At 43.0% G+C, this 23925-nt stretch overlaps 1 protein-coding gene across 3 annotated transcripts in view; it reads left to right on the forward strand.

The window, feature by feature from the left end:
* EML6 (EMAP like 6) overlaps positions 1 to 23925 on the forward strand; it is a 120651-nt gene that overhangs the window by 85219 nt on the left and 11507 nt on the right. For all 3 annotated transcript variants that reach the window (XM_069955520.1, XM_069955521.1, XM_069955522.1), the window contains 4 exons: positions 9066 to 9144; positions 17627 to 17756; positions 18849 to 18947; positions 23206 to 23379. In XM_069955520.1, the coding sequence (XP_069811621.1) occupies positions 9066 to 9144; positions 17627 to 17756; positions 18849 to 18947; positions 23206 to 23379 (482 nt within the window). The remainder of the gene's footprint in view (positions 1 to 9065; positions 9145 to 17626; positions 17757 to 18848; positions 18948 to 23205; positions 23380 to 23925) is intronic.

Consider the following 23925-nt stretch of genomic DNA (forward strand, 5'->3'; position numbering starts at 1 on the left):
CTATTCCACAGGAACGATAATCGACCGAATCGGCCCCATTCGGCCCGATTCGGCCGATTATTGTTCAGTGAAATAGAGAGAATGATCAGCCGATGATCGTGTCATCGGCTGATCGTTCATTTAGGGCCAGACCTAAAATCATCGTTCCCCCACCGCGCATCGCTACGGTGGAATAGCGGTGTGTGGCAGGGGACCAACGATTTGAGAAGCACAATACATTACCTGCAGGGCTTCTCCTCCGCTCTGTCTTCCTCCCCGGGTCCCGCACGCTCCAGCTTCAGAATGGCCTGTCAGCTGATGGAGCGCTCAGCCAATCACAGGTCGGGACCCGGGGAGGAAGACAGAGTGGAGGAGAAGCCCTGCAGGTAATGTATGCTGCAAGGGCTGCAAGGACATCGGTAACGATGTCCCTACAGCCCTCGCTCAACGATCATCGGGCCATGGAATAGGCCCAGTAAACGAGCGGCGATCTAGCAGATCGGTGCTCGTTTACATCGTTCATTGGGCCCTGCTCGGCCCGTGGAATAGGGCCCTAAGTGATTACTCCAAAGTGAGACGTTCTGGATTACCAGATTGGAGACGTTGAGCTTGAAAGGGATGAAATAAGTATGCAGTTTTAAGGCTTTTCTGTAAATGTTCTAATTGGGATATTGTGTAGTTTCCCTCCTATCTAGATCATGCATGTAATATATCAGATTATGTATCTGTTTATATTACTAGGATATTTAAAGGGACTCTGTCACCTTCAACCCCCCTCCTCAAAACCCTAAACTAAAGTCATCTGTAAGTAGGATAAATGCTGATTCCAAATCTGTAACTTGTAGCTTTCCACTCCTTTGTATGTCACTGTATAAGCCTACACACTGGGCATGCTGATGCATAGAGAGGACTACTTAGCCTAAAAATATAATGGAGAGGACTACTTAGCTCAACAATATAATGGAGAGGACTACTTAGCTCAACAATATAATGGAGAGGACTGCTTAGCCTAAAAATATAATGGAGAGGACTACTTAGCCTAAAAATATAATGGAGAGGACAACTTAGCTCAACAATATAATGGAGAGGACTACTTAGACTCTTTAATTTGTGGCTTATAGCAAAGTAATGCCAAAACATAGAGAGATAAAAAATTGCAGATATAGAATCAGCATTGTATACTCTACTTATCTAATGATAATTTACGTTTATTGAGTGTTTTAGAGATGACAGAGTCCCTTTAATGTTATAATGTTGCTATTAGAAGTTGTAATGTGGCACGTTAAGCGTTAATATGTGGATGGCTACGTACATATATTGTGCGCCAACCGTCTTCGTCTTTGTGCATGAGGAAGGAGAAACGAATCCTATGAAATGTCCATGGTAGACCTGATGGTTTGGACGTTGGGGAAATGTCAGCCTGTAAGCAGTTTATGTGCGGTGTACTCTGGAATAAATCCTCCTGGCATTTGAAGATTTGTGAGTTGGTGTTTTCGGCACATGTACCACACAGAAGCCATTGGAGGCTATGTATTGCGTCCATCAGGTGTATATAATGCGCTATCCCACTGAAGTGCAGCTAAGGCTCTTTTCACACCATGTCTTGCAGTGTCAGCCCAAGGTGAGAGCAGGACATGGTTGGTAGAGGCTTTCACCCTGCGGATTTATACATGAATGTTCTCATTTACCAAGAGCAAGTCCTGCCAACTTGATAATAAAACTAAAACTCAAGTTTATTAGAATTTCAGGCTCATTTACTGGAGTGTGGGCATAACCAACAATACTCTGGTAGTTATTTCTAGTTCAGACCTTCTAATCCTTCTCCATAGCATTTACAGCAACAGTATAGGGCTATGTTCCCACAATGTTGCTGTTATTTGAACCTTATTTTTACATCGTAGGAGCATAGCCCAAACAGATCTTTAAGTTACTGTAGGCCACACGCCATTTCCAAACATAACAATTGATGTTGAGCCAGAAAAAAAAATATATAAGAAGAAACTTATGATTAAAGTGTCCCTGTCATTATAACTTTCAAAATCTAAATCAACAGTAAATGTGAAATAAAGCAAATTTGCACTATACATTCATTATATTTTTTGTTGTTATCATGCTGTAAAACAAAGCTGAACTTACCAGAAATCCAGGTCCAGTCTCATGAAGACAGATTTTCTGACTCGTGCTGGTTGTAAAAAACAGACAAACACAGAAATTCTGGCCAGTACCGAAAGTCACAGCTCAATGTGTCCATCAATCACATGACTACCTTCGCTCTGTGAGCGCTCAGGTGGCCTGGGATACACAGAACTTCCTGTTTTCTGACTGTTTCCTGTTTTTTGAGAAAAAACTGTTAGAAAACAGGAAGTTTTGGATTTTGGAAGTTATAAGGACAGTGACACTAAGTGTCCTGGCCCTAACGGTATGTTACCACTGAGTGATATAGGCAGAATTCTGCAGTGGAGCTCTCCTCCCTGGAATCCTGACAGCCTTAGTGTCTCTATGGGATGACCTCCATTCCTGTCGCTCTCCGCTCAAAGAATTGACATGCGATGGAAGCGGAGGCGCACTAGCCTTCCCATAGAGACACTGTGTGACACTGAGGCAGGTGGGATTCCACCTATATTACAGCTGCTAATAATATAGTATTCACCCTTATACCAGTACTAGAAATGCTATAATATCCCTGGTGCCAATAGTGTTGGGGCCCACATACAGGTGCCATGTGAGCCACATGTGACCCTTGAGCCAACTGGTTGGGGGACACTGGTACAAAATAGTGTACAGTAATAAAAAAAAATAGTCAAGGTTATTACTGTAGACAGCTGAGGCTATATAGAGGTTCCTGTAAAGTGGAGGTATATAGATGGAGCACAGTAGAATAAGATTTTAGTCTGGAGATAGACAGTAGTTTATGGAAGATGTCGAAATATAGTAGATAAGAGATGGGGAACCTTCGGCCCTCCAGCTGTGGCAAAACTACAATTCCCATCAAGCCCAGACAGCAGAAGCTAAAGACAGGCATGATGTGAATTGTAGTTTTGCCACAGCTGGAGGACAGAAGTCTCCCCATTCCAGCAATAGATAATAAATGATTGAAAATAAAATTCCTGTGCAACCTAAGTTTTACACTGTCACTACATAAGATGGGTTATATAGGTGATTATATATTTCACCATAGTCTGGTTTGCCGTATACGGTGATTGTAATCACTGGTCACTTGCAGCCACATACAGCAGAATTTTTTCCAGATTTTTTTTATATGGGGTGGATGGGTTCTGGAAACGCCATGTATTATACTTTAAATTCTCTTGAATGTTCATTGCGGAGTCAGCACTGAAATAATATGTTTACTCTATTTTCACCTATAAAATCTGAGCCTATTTGATATTATAGGGGTACTCAAGCAAAAAATGTTTTCTTTCAAATCAACTGGTGTCAAAAAGTTACAAGATTTGGCATTTACTTCAGTACCTATCAGCTGCTGTATGTCCTGCAGGAAGTGGTGTTTTCTTTCCAGTCTAAGGGTGGGTTCATACTACGGAATTCTCGCGGACAATGTCCGCGGAATTCCGCAGTATGTCACTTCTGTCACTTCTTTCGCCGGATAGCGGAATACGACGGCCCATAGAATGGTGTCTATGGAGCCGGCGGAAAGGCGCGCGGCCGTGCGCGCGGACATACTGCGGAATTCCGCGGACATTGTCTGCGAGAATTCCGTCGTATGAACCCACCCTAATACAGTACTCTCTGCTGCCATCTTTGTCCATAACAGGAACTGTCCAGAGCAGGAGAGGTTTTCTTTGGGAATTTGCCCTGCAGGTTCCCTGTCCCTGTTATAGGACATTTGTTCCCTGTGCTTAACTCCCCTCTATGAGCCAAAACAGGGAACTAATGTGTAAGATAAACCTCTGTTTTAGCATACCCGGCCCAACCATGAGTTCCATAATAACCTCTTGATTGGCATGTAATGCTATACACTTTGTAACAGTTGTCCAAGAAAACATTGTGGGAGATTTATCAAACATGGTGTAAAGTGAAACTGGCTCAGTTGCCCCTAGCAACCAATCAGATTCCACCTTTCATTTTCCAAAGAGTCTGTGAGGAATGAAAGGTAGAATCTGATTGGTTGCTAGGGGCAACTGGGCCAGTTTCACTTTACACCATGTTTAATAAATCTCCCTAATTGTCCCTTCTGTTAAAGGGCATTCATACGTTTGCAAAATACTGTCCGTGAACAGTGTTCTGCGGACCGGATCTCGGAGCTCCCGGCTTCATGATTCATTATGATACCGGGAGCTCCTAAACCGATTAGAAGTTCATACTACTGTACTGACACAGTTTCAGAGCTCCCGATATCATAATGAATCATAATGCTCGGGAGCTCTGAGTATCCATGTATGTCCGTGCACAGTCTGTGGTGCATTACCATCCGTGATGTCATACAAGATTTTTTGACACGAATCACTTGGTAATCTCTTTTATTCTTTTTTTTGTTTGTTGTTGTTGGTTTCTTTAATGGGCACCATCACTAAAAATAAGTTGTGACATCATTAGACTTGTGAAAAGTTATTGATGACAGCGAGTCTCACTACTGACACCTGCTCTGATCTGAAGATATAGCTGGGGAGACATTACAGCAGTGCGATCCACTCCACAGCTGGCCGATTATTCCATCGATATGTTCTCATAGACTTATCGTATATTGAGATTATTGACGGGATGCACAGCCGGCTGGGGAGTAGATCACGCTACCGCCATCTGTATCTTCTGATCACAGTGGGTGTCAGCTGTGAGACCTGCTGTGATCAATAACTTTTCACATGTCAATAGTTATTTGTAGTAACAGGTATGCTTTAAATAACAAGACATGACCAGGCATCACTATGATTATTATACAACAGATCAGGACTTGTACATGTAGCCAGCATTCCCTCTGCTTCCAATATACTGCTTTCTTGTGGTTTTGATTCTTATTTTAAAAGCAGCCTATACCTTGGGGCCTATATACTAAGCAGGCAAGGAAGGAAAATTTGTGACTTTCTATTTTTTGTAGTTAAAAGGTTACATGAGTATTAGGGAGCAAAAAAGTCCTTTAATAAAAAATCTGTCCCTTTCTTAGATTTTATGTGTTGATAGCAAAAGCTCAGTTTTTTGGGGTTGGATACAGGTCTTCTTTAAATATATGTTGGCCAAATGCTCTTGTAGCTGACAACTATTTATTCCGGCAGCAAATATAAAAAAAAAAAATCACAGAACGGGGTGCATACTCTTTTAAAACTTCACTTTTACTTCAGATAATTAAAAATATCTCCACAAAAAGACAAAAAACAATATCCTTAAAGGGGTACTCCAGTGAATTTTTTTCTCCCAGATAAAGTGGTGTCAGAAACTTATACAGGTAATTTACTTCTATTGAGAATTCTCAAGTCTTCCAGTACTTATCAGCTGCTGTATGACCTACAGGAAGCTTTGTATTCCTTCCAGTTTACCACAGTGCTGACACAGTCATTAGCTGGAGTTACATGTTTTAGCTCCTAATGCTTTTTAAGGATAATATTTTGTGTCTTTTTTGGGAATATTTTTCATTATCTAAAGTAAAAGTGAAGTTTTACATGTGCATGCACCCCATTCTGTTATTTTTGTTATATGGAAAGCAGTATACGGTGACTTATATGACAACAAATATATGCCCAGTCTGGTCTATAATGTGGTTTTTTTCAGTAGGGAGAGGGGATAGGCTGCTACCAGACAGCTCCTTATATTAGATAATTGGCCGGTGTCGCCAGCATCACTGGGCCTGACCAACATACGAGTGTGTGCAACCTTCCCAAGGGTATTTGCACCTTACAATCCACAGCAGAAAATCTGCAGCATATATATCATACATTTGTATTGCAGCTGATTGAAAAATTATATACACGCAGTCTCCCTTGTATTAGGAATATTCTCCTAGTACTGAGTAGGACAGCCAATACTCTCAGGACTAGTCTTTGTCCTCAAGGTGCTGGAAACTCTCAAAGATTGTGTCCCATGCTGACACTACAGCATTACACAGTGGGTTGGACTTTCATATACAATTACATGCAATTTCCCGTTTCAGCGTGTCTTAATGTCCATATCTTATCAGGCCGGGTTCACACCCGATCCCGACTTTGGTGGCATTTATGCATTAGCAACATGCCAAAAATCTGTGGCCAACATTTATAAGCACGGATAGGGATGGGCCCCATTCACTTCAGTGGTCTGAATGTGGTTAGATAGTTAAAAAAAATAAATAAAAATTGTTTATTTGTATAGCGCACACAGATTCCACAGCACTTCACCTATCTGTATGGTTTTTTTTTTTTGGGTGTAGGAGGAAACCCACGCAAACACGGAGAGAACATACAAACTCTTTGCAGTTGTTGCCCTCGGGAAGATTTGCAAGGCTACAGTGCTAACCACTGAGCCACCGTGCTGCCCCATAGTAACTAGTGTTGTGCGGACTTGCCGAACTGTGTGGGTTTGACAACGTTCACCAGACCTGAACACTCAGCATTTCATTCTGGAGTAGTTGGATGCCGCCAGGGAAACATGGATACAGCCTTTGGCTAGGTTCCTCCTGCAGGAACATATGGGGGTAGGCGGCCGTCTCGTAACATAGACGAACGCTCATAATGGTCATGATCATTATTAGCAGCTCTCTATTTAAAGCGGCTCTGTACCCACAATCTGCCCCCCCCCCAAACTGCTTGTACCTTCGGATAGCTGCTTTTAATCCAAGATCTGTCCTGGGGTCCGTTCGGCAGGTGATGCAGTTATTGTCCTAAGAAACAACTTTTAAACTTGCAGCCCTGTGTCAAATTGGCGTGGCCTACAGTGTGTCCCCGCCCTAGGATTGCAGCGCCTCCCCGCCCTCCTCATCACTAGAAATGCCCCCTATTCCTCACCTGAACACTGCTCAGGTGCCTTAACGATCCAGCTCATGTGCAGTGTTCACACAGGTGATGAATAGAAGAAATTGTTCTTGGGGCGCTCCTAATAATGAAGAGGGTAAGGAGGAGGGAAGGAGAGGCGGTGCAAGTCTAGTGCACGCACACTCTAGGCCCCGCCAATTTGACACAGGGCTGCAAGTTTAAAAGTTGTTATTTAGGAAAATAACTGCATCACCTGCCGAACGGACCCCGGGACAGAACTTAGATTAAGAGCAGCTATCTGACGGTACAAGTGGTTGGGGGGGTCAGATTGTGGGTACAGAGTCACTTTAACAAGACCCAATATGTTCCCAAAGTGGCAACATAGCCATAGGCTCTATCCATGTTTTACAGGACTCTCAAATGGAAGTCTGCTAAATACTACTTGTGGCTTAATTCAGATCTTTTCCCAAACATATATCTACTAGTATTTGGAATCCAAAGTGGAGCTGCCCATGCTTTTGACTACATTCAGACCACTGAACTCACTGGGGTCTGTGCCTGTCCGGGAATGTACTGTATACGCTGGGATCCCATTTTGACAGATTATAGATGTATACCTGCCATGGGGGAGACACTCGTGGTCTGAAGAGATCTGATCACTATACAGATCAGTCTATAATAGTGTATATTAATCAGATGGTAAAATACACTAGGGCTCTCAATAATGGGAAAAATGCTATACAATCCAGATGAGAATTGTGTGACCCTGTTTACGACACAACAGTCATTGTGCAACATGTGTATAAACCACTGTGTGACATTTACCAGCAAATGTCATAAGTGGTCTCATGTGCCATATATCCATCTTACATATATTCATATGATCATAGTAGAGGCATCTATTCAGACATGTACAAATTCACAGCCAACATGACCCCAAGAATATTTGACCTAATAAGAAAACTATATATATACACTTATATATATATATATATAAAACTCACATATCACCTTTTTGATTTATGGCACCAAATTGTAAGGCGCTTCTATCAGATGTAAAGCTTAGTAAATAGGCCCCATGCTCCCCTGTTCCTCTGGGCTTTTCTCACATAGATTGTGATTTCTATCGGTAGTGTATAAGCCTCCTTACCTCCACAGACCAGTGCTCTCTATGATATGTATCCTTACAGTTGCTGGCATGCGTTCATTTGATTTGTTTGGCAAATCAAAGCTCATCTGACCCTCGCTTGTGCATGTCACGCATGCTCGGGTATCCTCAGCAAAGTTTTACTAAGTTTTTCACTTGGTTTTATTTGCTGCTTACAAGGGGATCAAGGTAAAGTTGAATATTGTGATACATCTTTTTTTGTTTCTGGAGCATATGAATGGGGTATAAAATGCATTGTGGATTCTGTCATGATTTAGGTGCAGAAATCACTCGCAGAATCCTGAACGTGTGAACGTTGCATTAGGGACCTTAACATAAAGTAACAGATACAGATGATAACAGCTAAGGATATATATATTTTTTTTTAAAGTCTGGACACCCATCATATTGCAGATGCAGTCAAACCAAGGACATCTACAAACTGTCTTTTGCACAAGGGGGCATATACACTGCAGAAAACCTGGTGCACAACATGTTTGGGGCCCCTGTAGTCCCCACAACGTACTTGATCAGTCAAAGCCCCTAGCTGCTTTAAATCCAAGATCTGTCCTGGGGTCAGTTGGGCAGATGATGCAGTTATTGTCCTAAAAAAACTACTTTTAAACTTGCAGCCCTGTGTCAAATTGGCTAGGCCTAGAGTGTCTGTACCCTAGGCTTGTGACACCCCTACGTCCCTCCCCCCGCCATTTTCATTATTCTGGATTGTTAAGGCACGTGTGCATTGTTCAGACAAGTGATGATCGGGAGAAATCTTGCCAGGGGCGTTCCTAATGGGGACGGCGGGGAGGAGGGACGGTGAGGCGTCGCAGGCCTAGGGCACAGACACTCTAGGGGGGGTTTGATGGATCCAGTACTGCTTTAGACAGACATATTTTCCACATGAGATGCACGTATGGTCTACTGTAGGAATGACTGCTCTGCTTTAATTAAAAAGAATGAAAAGGTATTAATTATAGCACAGTTAAGTTAAACTACCATTTACTTTTGTTCTTCTGATCAGCTTCCTCTTTACACATTTTCAGACCATCAGTCAGCCGAGCTGCTCCTCAACCAGAAAAGCTACAGAAGAATAATATCAATAAGAAAAAGAAGATCATTGAGGTAAATGAAAAATCTATCTCTTAGCTCTATTTTTTTTTTTGACCAAGCCCTGTAAATGATTCTGCTGAGACTGCATCTGTAGTATTATACATGTAGAAGGGGCAAAGCCTGGACCATGTGCATGCATTCCAAGCCTGTTAGCCTCCTCCAGAGTCCATGCCATGTCTGAAAGAAAAACGTAAAGGCCCTATTCCACGGAACGATTATACCGCCAGTATATCCTATGGGCTGCCCGGACGATCAGCGATCACCCGGGCAGCCCCCCGCAGTTCTCCGCAGCCCTCCCCGTACTCACCCGCTCACTGCTGCCGCGTGGAATAGTGGCAGCAGCGAGCGGGGAACGAGGAGCAAACGAGTGCTGACAGCGCTCGTTTGCTCCTCACTGTCGGCCCGTGTAATAGGGTCTTAAGGCTTTCCTCTTATCTCTCACTACCCATAAAGTTCTTGACAACTGTCCCTTGTATAAATGCTGCCTCCTGAATGTAATTCTTTCTGCTCCCCATTTAGCTTGTAATCGTCATAATCAATAGCAGCCACTGCTTAGACCATGGCTGCGTTTGTCATATAGCCCTTTCCTTTCTGTGATTCTGTTATTTTTCTCTTTTCCGTTTACATAGAACCTTGCAAAGCTGGTGCATGAATAACCTTTCTCCCTCCCACATGCCATCTATAGTTGTGTACTGTAAAGTATCCCCCAGCACAATGCCAGCTTACTCAGTCAGTCCGGCTATGTCATAGATAGAAGAGACTTGGATGTGCTTTCCTGTGATTGGAGATACGAGGGAAGGAAAGTCCATATGTGATTGTGGCTGCCAAAAAGGCCAGCTATGGCGGACCCTCACAGACAGAAAGAACGGGAAATAGCTGTGCACTATGCAGTGGAGCATAATAACAGCAGTAAGAGCTCAAAATAGGGATGGGGAACCTGTGGCCCTCAGGGCTGTTGCAAAAATACAATTCCCATTGTAGTTTTGCAATAGCTGAAGGCCAAAAGGGTTCCCCATCCCTGGCCCAAAAACTGCTAAGTACTGTTTAAATGGCAACTATGTAATACAGTGCTTCTCAAACTGTGAGGCGCCCCCTAGTTGTTGGTGAGGCACAGCTGGGGAGGCAGTTTTCACAAAAGTAACCGTAAGCTGCTCAGTCCTTTCCCTGACTGCAACAATCTATGGTTTAGGGACATTATTGACTCATTTTGTACTTATTAAGGCCATGTTCACACAGTGAATTTTTTTTTTAAAGATAAGAATGGCGCTTGTTGGTAATTTAAACAAGGGCCGTTCCTGCCTTAAAATAGTGCACTGCATTGAACTCTATGGGAACAACGAGAACAAGTCTTACACAGTTAAACCTTAAAGAGGATGTACCATGAGGTACATCCTCTTTAATCTGACCCAGGGATAGAATGACGCAGTCACGGGGAAGCCGGTGCTGCGGTCTGTTTTTTGAACCGTGGCCCGGTTCCTGGGCCGGAGCTGAAACACAGGAGGCGATCTGGCCCACCCCCAGTGGGAGGAATCCCCCGCCCCTGTATGAGGTGGCTCCATTGATTCTAATAAAGCCACGCCATAGAGGGGAGGTAATTCCCTCCCAAAGGGGACGGGGCGGCTCGCCTCCTGTGCTTCAGCTCCGGCCCGGGACCCGTTAATAGAACGGCACCGTACACGGGAACTGGGTCGCGGTTCAAAAAACGGACCGCGGCACCCGCTTCCCCGTGACGGCGCCGCTCTATCCCTGGGTCAGATTAAAGAGGGTGTACCTGATGGTACATCCTCTTTAAAGAGTCACTGTTGTTAAAAATTTTTTTTGCAGAAATCAATAGTCCAGGCAATTTTAGGAAACTTTGTAATTGGGTTTATTAGGCAAATATGCCATTATCTGCATTTAAAAAGCCTTTTCCCAGGTCTCCCCTCCTCTCCTTTCTGTCATCCACTGCTCAGAATCAGGAAATCTCAACTGTTTTTTATTAGTCGGGTCCTGTCTGAGCTATGAAGAGGGGAGGAGGGAGGAGTGAGATTAGTAGAGAGCAGAGAACAAAGGATTATACAGCGGGGGAGCTATTCAGAGTGCTATTCAGAGGTCAGAGAGGTCAGCAGTGACTGTCAGAGGAGAGAGTCGGTGATTTTTACTGTAAATTAACTCTTTGTTGTCCTGTTTTGGTGCCTCATCTCACTCTCTCCATAGGAAAACCATGAAGACAGGGGGGAGAGCTTCAAACTGATTTTTCATGATAAAAATTCACTTTTCGGCTAATAAACCCAATACAAAGTTTATTAAAATCACCTGTACTATTGATTTCTGCAAAAAAAAAAAAAAAAAAAAATTAACGGCAGTGACACTTTAACCTCTTAACGACATCGGCCACTGTCTCCCTGATCGCTGTGTGTTCACACACGGCGGTCGGGGAAGATGGCCTGCTATAATGTATAGCAGGCCATCTCTGCTCGTTGGCACGGGGGGTGATTAACCCCTCCCGTGCCGACGATCGCTGCTATATGCTGATCAATACAGATCAGCATATAGCAGCTAAATTCAGCTTTCTGGGTCATCGGTGACCCAGAAAGCAATGGCGATTGGTGCTGTCCGAGATAGCACCAATCGCCATTAGTGTCCCCACTAAAGATGGCCGCGGTGCCACCCCCACGATCGCCGTGATAGGCCGGCCAGTACCGGCCGGCCCATCATGGCGATCAAACTGTAAAAACACAGTTTTGCCGGGTTCTGCACCGGTGCAGAACAGGTGTGTGTGGTGCAGGTGTACCATACTCACCTGATCTGGGCGTCCGGAGCGAAGATCTGCGGTCCGCGCCGTCCTCGCGTCTTCTTCGCTTCACTTCCGGGTTTGGTCATCCAGCGTCGGAAATCTTCGGAGACGCTCGGGTACTCGGGTTTGGCGGGTCTCGGCAATCTCCGGCAGCGTCGCTGATTCACTGATTCACTGATCAGTTGCTTTGGGTTAAAAAGAAATTTATTTTTTTTTCCAAATTTTTTTTTTTTGTGCCCTAACGCCGCTGAGTGCTGATCAGCATCGCACATAAGTGCGCCGCTGATCAGCAACTCCTCCATTTTGGCGTAGGGGCGTTTTTCCCCCCCTATATCCTACCGCCACTGTCTGCTGATAAGTGCCGCACATAAGTGCGGCATTTATCAGCAGCTCCTTTCTTAGCGTAGGGATATTTTTTCTTACTGTAAAAAAAAAAAAAACGTAAAAAACACTACACTACACCACACTACATGGAATAAAGTTTTACACTACACTACATTACAAATTTACATACCCCATATACTAGTCCCCGTATAAAGATGGCCCCCATGGCGTTTTCGGTCGCATACGTTATTATTGCCTCCGACACCGAAGCAGCCAGTGAGGATGAATGGGGGGATCCTTCTTTCATCCATTCATCCTCATCGTCCTCATCATCCAGTGACGTGTCTGGGGGTAGCGTAGCGTACGCTGCCCCCCAGACACGTCTTTTCCGCCAGAACCATCCCAATAAGAGATCACGGTATGGCGTGAAATTCTCCAAACTCTGTGAGAGTACCTCAGGGTTCACTTACAGATTTAGGGTACGTGCACACTGCGGAATGGTGAAGGATAACCCTTTGTGCATTCCGCAGCTGGCACCCACCGGCGGACTGATGGAGGCGCGGTGGTACCATTGCAGGTACCATTACAGTGTATGAAGGAAGGGACACCCGAATCCAGCCCTCAGATGCCCCCCCCCCTCCCATCCTCGGAGTTAGTGGGGAGATCGTTTGGGAACTGATCTTTCCACTGCTGGATAAAGGTTACCACCTGTACGGGGATAACTCTTATACCAGCACCCCCTCTTCTGGTCCTTCGCTGCCCGAGCTATTGTAGCTTGCGGCACAATCCGAAAATATCAGAAGCAGTAATAGCGCCCTAATATTTAACAGCCATGGAGCGGACCCAGCACTTCTGGATATGAAGGACCCCGTATCGCACCAGGACAACATTCTCCAGGTGACCTCCCCCACACTGGAGAACGGGAGACCCCAGAAGAAGTGCAGAGTGTGGCGTAACAGGGGGATCAGGAAGGACACCATTTTCCAGTGTGACACCTGTCCTGATCCCCCCGGCCTCTGCATACTGGATCGCTCCAAGGCGCACCACACGTCATTGGAGTTCTACATTTTCTAAATTCTGTCCCTTATTCCTATTTCAGGGGTCACGTTGATCCAGGGATTATTCTGATCGCCATTATGGAGTCGGGAAGGAATTTTTCCCCTGTGATGAGGCTACTGTCGTCTGCCTCACGAGGTTTTTTTTTGCCTTCCTCTGGATCAACACAGGTTGAATGTGATGGACACCTGTCATTTTCAACCTTATAAACTAATAATTGGCCTAATACCCCCAAATAAATTAGAATTGTCCCTTTTCCCCACCTAAATAGGTATGGCCGCCATTCCCATTAGAGGATGCCATGATGCAATTACAAAGCCTCTGTGCGGCCAGGACAGTAGAAACCCCCGACAAGTGACCCCATTCTGGAAACTACACCCCATAAGGAATCTAACAAGGGGGGCAGCGGGGATATGGCCCCCTGGTGACGGCCACATTTGTGGCGTGAAAATGAAAAATTTTATTTTTTATTTTCACGGTACATGTTCCACATATGTGCCCGTCACCAGTGGGGTCCATATGCTCACTGCACCCCCTTGTTGGATTCCTTATGGGGTGTAGTTTCCATAATGGGGTCACTTGTGGGGGGTTTCTACTGTCCTGGCAGCACAGGAGCTTTTTAATTGCGACATGGCCTCCATCCTCCATTCCAGCCTTTAAATGGCGCTCTGTCCTTTTGGTGGCTTGCCCTGTGCCCATATGGCACATTATGTCCACATGTGGGGTATTTTCGTACTCAGGGGAAATGACCCTACACGTTTTGTGTTCACTTCCTTTTTTAACCCCTTGTGGAAAAGGAAAAAAATCAAGGCTAGACTAACATATAGTGTAAAAAATGTTTAATTTTTACACTAAATTATTGATCTTGTCTTGATTTTTTTCATTTTCACAAGGGGTTAAAAGATTAAAAAAAAACACTAAATGTGTAGAGCAATTTCACCTGAGTACGGAAATACCCCACATGTGGACATAAAGCGCCATGCGGGTGCAGGGTAAGCCTCCAAAAGGAAGGAGCGCCATTTGGTTTTTGAAGGCTGGATTTGGCTGGTATGGATTTCGAGGGGCCATGTTGCATTCAAAAGGCCCCTGTGTTGCCAAGACAGTTGAACCCCCCCACAAGTGACCCCATTATGGAAACTAAACCCCTCAGGGAATGTAACAAGGGGTGTAGTAAGCATATGGACCCCACTGGTGACGGGCACAAATGTGGAACAATATGGTGTGAAAATAAAATATTAAATTTTTTACACTATAATGTTGGTTTAGCCTTAAATTTTTCATTTTCACAAGAGGTTAAAAGAGAAAAAAAGCCACAAAATGTGTAGAGCAATTTCCCCCGAGTCCGTAAATACCCCACATGTGGACATAAAGCTCCATGTGGGCGCAGGGCAAGCCTCCAAAGGGAAGGAGCGCCATTTGGATTTTGGTGGTTGGATTTGGCCAGAATGGATGATGAACGCCATGGCGCATTTACAGAGCCCTCGTGCTGCCAAAACACTGGAAACTCCCCACAAGTGACCCCATTCTGGAAACTGCACCCCTCAAGGAATCTAACAAGGGGTGCAGTGAGGATATGGACCCCTTGATGACGGGCACATTTGTGCCGTGAAAGTGAAAAAATGAAAAATTTCACTTTCACGTCACATTGTTCCACATTTGTGTCCGTCACCAGTGGGGTCCATATGCTCGCTGCACCCCTTGTTAGATTCCTTAAGGGGTGTAGTTTCCAGCACGAGGGCTCTGTAAATGCGACATGACCCTTGAAATCCATTCCAGTAAAATACAGCTTCCAAAAGCCAATTGGCACTCCTTCCCTTTGGAGGCCCGTCCTGTGCTCGCTTGGCACTTTATGTCCACATGTTGGGTATTTCTGTACTCGGGAGATACAGCGCTACACGTTTGGTGTTTTTTTTTTCTTTTATCCCCTTGTAAAAATTAAAAATGAAGGCTAGAACAACATTTTAGTGTAAAAAATAGAATTTTTCCTTTTTTACACCACATTGTTCTGAAAATCTGTGAAGCACCTGTGGGGTCCAAATCCTCACCGCACCCCTTGTTACATTCCTAGAGGGGTGTAGTTTTCTAAATGTTGTCCCTTTAGGGGTGTTTTTTAGGTTTTGGCACCCCAGAGCCTCTGCCAACCTGAAGTGGTACAGTCAAAAATGACCAAATATAACGGAGGTGTTGAAATTCACTAGGCGCTCCCTTATATCTGAGGCTTGTGGTTGCGTCAAATAGCGCAATAGGGTCACATATGGGGTATTTCTATAAACTGCAGAAACGGAGCAATCAATATTGGGGGGGCATTTCTCTGCTAATAGGTTTATCATTATGAAAGATATTGGATTACAATAAAATCTCTGCACAGAAAATAAAAATTTTCAAATTTCTTACACAATTAGCTTTTATTTCTGTGACTCCCCTAGAGGGTTAAAAAACTTTCTGGATGTGCTTTTGCAGAGTTTGGGGGGTGCAGTTTCTGAAATGGGGTGCTTTGTGGGGATTTCTAACATACAGTCCCCTCAAATACACTTTAAACCTGAACAGGTCCCGTAAAAATATCTGATTTTTAAATTTTACTGAAAATTTGGAAAATTGCAGCTAATGTTTTAAGCTTTCTATTGTCTAAAAAAAATGAAATATAGTTTAATAAAAGCTACCAACATAAAGTAGACATGTTTCTAATGCTATTTAATATATAATTTATGTGGCATAACCATTTTCTGTATAAGCAGAAAGGTTTCAATGTTGTAAAAATGCATTTTTTCACAATTTTTCACGTTATTTTGGTGTTTTTCATAAAGATTTGTTATAAGTATCGACTCCATTTTACCAGAAATGTAAAGTACAATATGTCACGAGAAAACATTCTCAGAATCGGCTGGATAGGTAAAAGCATCCCGAAGTTATGAATAAAGTGACACTGGTCATATTCATAAAATTTGTCTCTGTCCTTAAGGCCATTTCAGGCTCTGTCCTTAAGGGGTTAAGGACATATGACGTATTGGTACGTCATATGTCCTCATTAGCACTTCAAAATGGGGCCGCGCGGCGACCCCGCTTTGAAGCTCCGCAGTGCCGCGTGTAGCCCGTGACCGCCGCTATTAGCGGGCACGGTCTGATCGCCATGCCCGCTAATTAGCTAATCGGAGGCAGCTGTCAAAGTTGAGGCAACCTTTCCCTGGGGTCTAGTGGGGGAGATCGCTCCTCCGGGACAACGAGCGATCTCCGTTACTGATGCCGGCCGGGGACTCGTCCAAGATGGCGCCGTCCCCGGCTCGGCACTCGTTTACTTCCGGCTGCAGCAGCCAGAAGTAAACGAGTGCCTATCTCATTGATCTTTGCTGTATATCTATACAGCAAAGATCTCAATGAGAGATCAAAGTGTATATACTAGAAGTCCCCCAGGGGGGCTTCTAGTATAAGTGTAAAAAAAAAAAAAAAAAGTGTTGTTTATAGTAAAAAGCCCCCTCCTCTAATAAAAGTCTGAATCACCCCCCTTTTCCCAGGTTTTAAATAAAAGTAAATAAATAAATAAACATGTTTGGTATCGCCGCATGTGTAATCGCCCGAACTATTAATTAATCACATTCCTGATCTCGCACGGTAAACGGCGTCTGCGCTAAAAAAATCCCAAAGTGCAAAATTGCGCATTTTTGGTCCCATCAAATCCAGAAAAAATGTAATAAAAAGCGATCAAAAAGTCGTTTATGCGCAACCAAGGTACCGATAGAAAGAACATGTCATGGCACAAAAAATGACACCTCACACAGCCCCATAGACCAAAGGATAAAAGCGCTATAAGCCTGGGAATGGAGCGATTTTAAGGAACGTATATATTTGTTAACAATGGTTTGAATTTTTTACAGGCCATCAGATACAATATAAGTTATACATGTTACATATCGTTTTAATCGTAACGACTTGAGGAACATGCACAACAAGTCAGTTTACCCCAGGGCGAACGGCGTAAAAACACAAACCCCCCAAATAAAAGAATTGCGTTTTTTTTTTTTCAATTTCACCATCTTTGAATTTTTTTCTGGTTTCGGAGTGTACTTTATGCAAAAATTCAGCCTGTCATTGCAAAGTACAATTAGTGACGCAAAAAATAAGGGCTCATGTGGGTTTCTAGGTGAAAAAGTGGAAGTGCTATGGCCTTTTAAACACAAGGAGGAAAAAACTAAAATGCAAAAATTTAAATTGGCCGGGTCCTCTAAGGGTTAAGTTCTACTCTGAGCTTATGGTTCATTTCCAGGGACTTGTTTTCTGCAATATCTTACCTGTCATGTGCAGAGTCTGGCTTTCAGGTGACCACTATGTTGTCCTATGTTGCAGGAGCTCTCTTTGGAGCATGTATTTGGATACCGAGGCTTTGATTGTCGAGACAACCTTCATTACCTCAATGATGGCACTGACATCATCTATCACACTGCGGCCGCCGCCATCGTTCAGAGCCTTTCTGCAGGTACACTTCTGCTGGGTAGACTTTATTTTCAGAGTTCAGGCTTTTCCTTTATGGGCCTTCCAATACTGGGTAAAACTTTTTTCCCTACTAGTCATGTACAGGTGGGCATAGAAGTGAGTCTTTACTATTAACAAAAATGGCAAAGTTGGATGGTGTCTGACATGACAACCCAGGGGCTGTATATCTTTATTTGCATCTTTAGATGGGTTATCTGCTTCTAATCGAAGATGCGGATCATCTTTCTAGTCCCAGTGCCATGCCTTTATGTCGCTGCTTCTGGCCCTAATGATAATTTACACTTGCTGTCAACAATTATATTACCTCAGAATAGTCAGTACACAGGTAAAATATTTCTTGTGGATATATAAACTCATATGTCTGATACAGAAAAGTACAAGACACAAATAAAAAAAAAAAGTGAAAAAGAAAAAGGAAACAACATTAAAGAAAGAATTAAAAGGGTACTCCGGGCGGGAGGGCTTCTTTCACTATGGCTGGGAAGGGGGTGGATAAAAGCATTGACATCCACTTACCTCCCCGGTTCCAGAGTTGGGTCCTGCATCACGCTACTCCGGTCTCTGGCTGCTTCCTGGTCTATGATGCAGCTTGAGACGTGACATTTAAAGCCCACTTAGCCATTCAGCGGCAGAGGCGAAGACCGGAGCAGCGGAATGTGGGACCCAACGCTGGAACCGGGGAGGTAAGTGGACTTAGTTGCTTTTATACACCCCCTCACGGGCCGTAGTGAAAATAAGCCCTTCCGCCAAGAGTACCCCTTTAATTTTTTTAGTTTGACACAAAGGACAGATTCAGACTAACCTGTAATTAACTAGAAATTAGAATCACCCAGCGATGTGATCACACGACTTGTTGGTAGGTTAGTTTTTAGTTGAGGTATACAAAGTATTGAAAGTATACAAAGTTGGCATGTATCCACTGAAGAAATTGTGATGCAATACCAGGCATAGCCAATAGAGAAGGGTGGTGCTGTTTTGTTAGTATGCACAACAAGCTAATAAACCCACACTTATATTTAGCAATGTCCCTTATTTCTTCCTGTGACTTACTCTTTACTTTGTGTTATAAATATAGGAACACAGAGCTTCTATCTGGAGCACACAGATGATATACTCTGCCTGACTGTCAATCAACACCCAAAATACAAGAATGTTGTAGCAACTGGACAAATCGGTAAGGAATACAAATATGCCGGTCATATAAGAGAAATATAACACTTACTCATAGGGGTAAAATAAAGGTTTGCAATAAGGTGATTCTACATTTGCCATTTTGGCAGTATTACACATATTACACCTATCCACAAGCCAGAGCGAGTGATTGAGGTCTAATCCATATATTACACCGTGGTGGAGATCCTAGCTGGAGGAGAGTGTTTCTTTCTGTTGCAATGTCCAGATTGGTTATTGGTCTCAGCCACTTTACATTTTATGATGGATTCACATTTGACCTTAAAGTCAGAGTTGGTCATCACAGAGTCCAAAGTCAGATGACATTAGTCTATGATATCCTCTGTGGCATCCACCATCTGAACAGCCCCCTTTTTTCCCACTTTTTTTTTTTTTTAAGGAATGTTTTTTATGAAAATTTCACAGATAATTTAGATCTTTTCTTTGGTTTTTATAAGTAGCAAGGTTGTGTTTGTTGTTTTTTTTAAATAAGAATTCATATTCAATTCATGTGCCCCCTTAAGATAAGGACATACATGCACACATAGAATTAACTTTGCCACAGCCTCTTGCATCATCCTCCCATGCCTTCCCACTTCTTCACATCTCTACCGGATGCAAAATCGGCAAAGTTGGGATCCACATTCATCCACAGCAATACATGAAAGTTGCACTGCAGTGTATAGTCCTTCTCGATAGCTTCTTTCGCTCTTGGCAGTATGAGTACCTTAAATGGGTTGTACAAAGTTAGAAAAAACATGATTTCTTCCAAAACAAGGGTCAGGTATTGCAGCTCAGCTCCATGAAAGTAAAGAAAACACAGCCTATGGACAGCTTTAAATGCGCACCAATGTTCTAAACAGCGTCCTTCCATTGGATAGTCTATGGGATTTCTAACATTTACATAAAATGACTCCTTGAGAAAAAAAAGCCCTAAAACTGGGAACACTAGGTGTCTTACTTTCCTGCAAACCTGCCGTCCACTGGCAAACTCCATCTTTAGTAGAGAAACCAAGACAGGACACAGGAAGTGGTTGTGGGGCTTAGTACACAGGAGAAAACGTGGACTATGTGGGTGCAAATTGTCTGCCTTACCTTTCAGGCACAGTATGGGTGGAGGAGGGACCATACTGTGCCTGAAAGGTAAATCAAGGCTTTATTTATTTTTTTTTTTTTATCTCCCTTAAAATCCTGGGCAGCTGTACCTACTTGTAATCCCCTCTCCCTCCTTCCCTTTTTTTCTCAGCAGCAGCAGAATTATTAGCAGGTGTCTGCTTAGACCAGGGCTGCTTATATAATGTTACCCCTTTCTTTCTGGGATCTACTTTGTGTCTTTTCCGCTCATTTAGCCCCTTAGAGGGCTTGTTAGGAGGTGCCCAGCTCTGGTCCTTTCCCTTGAAATGGAGAGAATAAAAAGGGGCTGTGCATCATGAAGGGAACCCTCAGTGGGCTCAATACCAGCTATAACAGCAGTGAGAGCATTAAGAGGGTCAACAGAACAAAATAATGTAGTTTTGGACGTTTTTCTAAATTTTGTATAACCCCTTTAACTCTGCTCATAAACCGAGAAAACAATTCAATTGTATTGTCGAGAATTGTTGTAAACATTGTGAAGATACCTGGTCCTTATAATAAGTAATACTATGGGTCACTGTTGCCGTAGCTGTTCACGACAAGGCTTATTTCAGCAGATACATTACATTATTCTTATTCATATAGAAAATAGATGCCCCCTAGGTGGGCAATGTATCAGGGGCGATCCTCATGATGATTACTACATGATGCCGTGTTGCCCGATGCCAGTATATACTAAACAATAGTTCTATATTTATTTCTTTTCCAATCATTTCCATACTTTAAACATTTTGTTTTTGCATGCCCCTAATGCTGATATATCTTGCCTCAGCATTAGCAATATTACTTCTTTAAGTTGTCGGTAGCCCTGACGCTTCCCCATTTGCCATTGCTCTCACAACGCAGGTGACATTGCCGAATATCCAGGTAAGGCTTACTCACAACTTTCATGTGTGTAGCTTCAGGTCCTCTCTGGTCCAGTCTCCATGTCTGTTCCTAATCTGGGCTCGGATACACATCAGCCATGATCCAGTTTTTTGCATGGCTCCCTCCATCCCGCTCATAACTTTTAGTCATTCCCCATAAATCACAGTACTCCTGTTATCACGAGCTTCTAGTATGTAATCTGAGCTTTGCATAGTACATTTCTGAATAGTAGATGTTGTTTTAGTATGCGTTTATATGTTGTATCTAAATTGTATATGTCTGTGTAGGTCTATGTTCATGCTCTAGGCCTAGTAAATCCTGTATAATTATCTGGCTTTCTTAAGGTGCCACCCACCTCCCTAGAATAGAAAAGAAAAGTCACTAGTAAATATGACCACTTATGTCATCCTTTCCTGTTTAGATGTTAAAATTCTTTTAAAGGAGTACTCCACAGCAAAAAAAAAAATTGTTTAGATCAACCAGTGTCATATAGTTATACAAATTTAAAAAAAAAAGAAAAACATTTTCTAGTACTTATCAGCTGCTGTATGCCCTGCAGGAAGTGCTGTATTCTTTCCAGCCTGACACAGTGCTCTCTGCTGCCACCTTTGTCCATGACAGGAACTGTCCAGAGCAGTAACAAATCCCCATAGAAAATCTCTCCTACTTTAAACAGTTCCTGTCACAGACAGAGGTGGCAGCAGAGAGCACCGTGTCAGACTGGAAAGAATACACCACTTCCTGCAGGACATACAGCAGCTGATAAGTACTGAAAGGCTGGAGAATTTTAAACCGAAATAATTTACAAATCTGTATAACTTACTGACGCCAGTTGACTTAAAAAATACAAATTTCTCTGGAATTCCCCTTTAATGAGTTATTCCTGTTGTTAGGAGTGCTAAGTGATAGCCTACTGGCCACCACTCTAATCCTTTTTAGTCTCGTCATGGTTTTTCAAAGCTAAATCTGCCTAATTTTGTATAGGGAGAGGGTTTATTGTTACAGATTGGCCATTCAGGAAACCTAGAAAGCCGGGAACTACAATTGTGTCTAAAGTAGGAAAGGAACTTCCTTTAGCTATGATTTTTTTTTACTTATAGTAGTAATTCAACAAAAAAAAAATTCATATCAGTTGCTGCCAGAAAGTGCCAGGGATCTGTAATTTACTTCTATTAAAAAATCTCTAGTCTTCCAGTACTTTTCAGCTGCTGTATGTCCTGCAGGAAAAGGTGTATTCTTTCCAGTCTGGAGAGCAGGAAATGTTTTCTATGGGGATTTGCTGCTGCTCTGGACAGTTCCTGGACATGGACAGAGGTGGCAGCAGAGAGCACTGTTTTAGACTGGAAGGAAAACATCACTTCCTGTGGGACATACAGAAGCTGATAAGTACTCAAAGACTTGAGATTTTTATATTAGAAGTAAATTAAAATATCTGGCACTTTCTGGCACCAGTTAATTTGAAAGATTGTTTTGCCGAAATATCCCTTTAAAGTGAACTGCCACCTCTTATATCCGTGCCGTTTTTTTTAGTTCAAAGTTCTGTGCTGATTGATTTTACACCCTAAGGGTGCGTTCACACCTACAGGATCTGCAGCTGATTTTCTGCAGCAGATTTCAGTTAAATAACTGAACACAGCATCAGATTTGATGCTGTGTTCAGTTATTTAACTGAAATCTGCTGCAGAAAATCAGCTGCAGATCCTGTAGGTGTGAACGCACCATAAAGGAATGTATGGCATTAAATACTGAAAGACACTTTTTTCCTATTCTGTTTCTACTTTATAATTGTATTTTGTTTACAGTTTATTTGTAATACATTATTAAGCGGGCTGCCATCTTGCGTATGCTGTTTTCAACAGCATTTAGCGACATGCTTTATGGCAAGCCTCATGGACATAGACACAATGAACATTTCCACACTTGAAAGCGTGTCCAGTAACTTCTTTGATCTGTGCACATGGGCAGGGAAGCAGAGATGCTATCTACTGGTGTCGCCTTTCCTGATCACTTTGCCGCAGCCCCCAACTAATCTAAACAGACAGAACAGAAAGTCTAAGCTTAGTTTAAAACCTTAGCCTAGATGAAGAAATTGATCAGCACATAACCTTGTACGTATTTAGGTAAAAAAGTAAACAGAAAATTGTGTTCACTTCAAGGGAAATCAGCTCTTCAGCCTTCAGACCCGGCAGAGTGGACTTAGCAGATAGTCAGTCACATTTTGTTGTAAATACTCGATTATGGATATTTTCTTTTCCATGCAGGAGCTACCCCCTCCATTCATATCTGGGATGCTATGAGCAAACAGACCCTGTCCATACTGCGGTGCTTTCATGCTAAGGGTGTTGGATACATTAATTTTAGTGCAACAGGGAAGTTACTGGTGTCTGTAGGCGTTGATCCAGAACACACCATAACAGTCTGGCGATGGCAGGAAGGTAAGTAGATCATGTGGCGGCACAGTTCTGAGAGTCGGGTCGTGATATCACCATATTATCCAAGAAGTGACATCACCATGTTATCCAGGAAGTGACATCACCATGTTATCCAGGAAGTGAAGCCTTGATGCAGTAGTAAGTGCAGGGAATAAGCCCTTTATAAGCATTTCCTGTAATAAGTGTATATTGGTGATTTGTATAAGTTTTGGGGGGCAATACAATACTTGAATAAAAATTTTCGCTCAACTTCTCCTTTAACCCATATTTAAAAGTTTTGATCATGTCCTCTTTCACTTCTTTCCTCCAAACTGTACCGATTTAGTTCAGTAAGTCTTTCTTTGGATTCCCTTCTATACTTCCTGGCCATATTGTTGAATTATTCTGAGGCTGTCAGAATTCACTACCCCTAAATCCTTCTCTTCTGAAGTCTTCACTAACACTGATATGATACTCAGAGGATTCTTTTTGTCAAGTGTATTATGTTACGTTATTTAGAAACATTGATTTGAATTCCATTGTTTTGACCAGCTGTAAGATGGGCCTCTG

This window comes from Dendropsophus ebraccatus, chromosome 15 (assembly GCF_027789765.1).
Source record: "Dendropsophus ebraccatus isolate aDenEbr1 chromosome 15, aDenEbr1.pat, whole genome shotgun sequence".
NCBI classification, from domain to species: domain Eukaryota; kingdom Metazoa; phylum Chordata; class Amphibia; order Anura; family Hylidae; genus Dendropsophus; species Dendropsophus ebraccatus.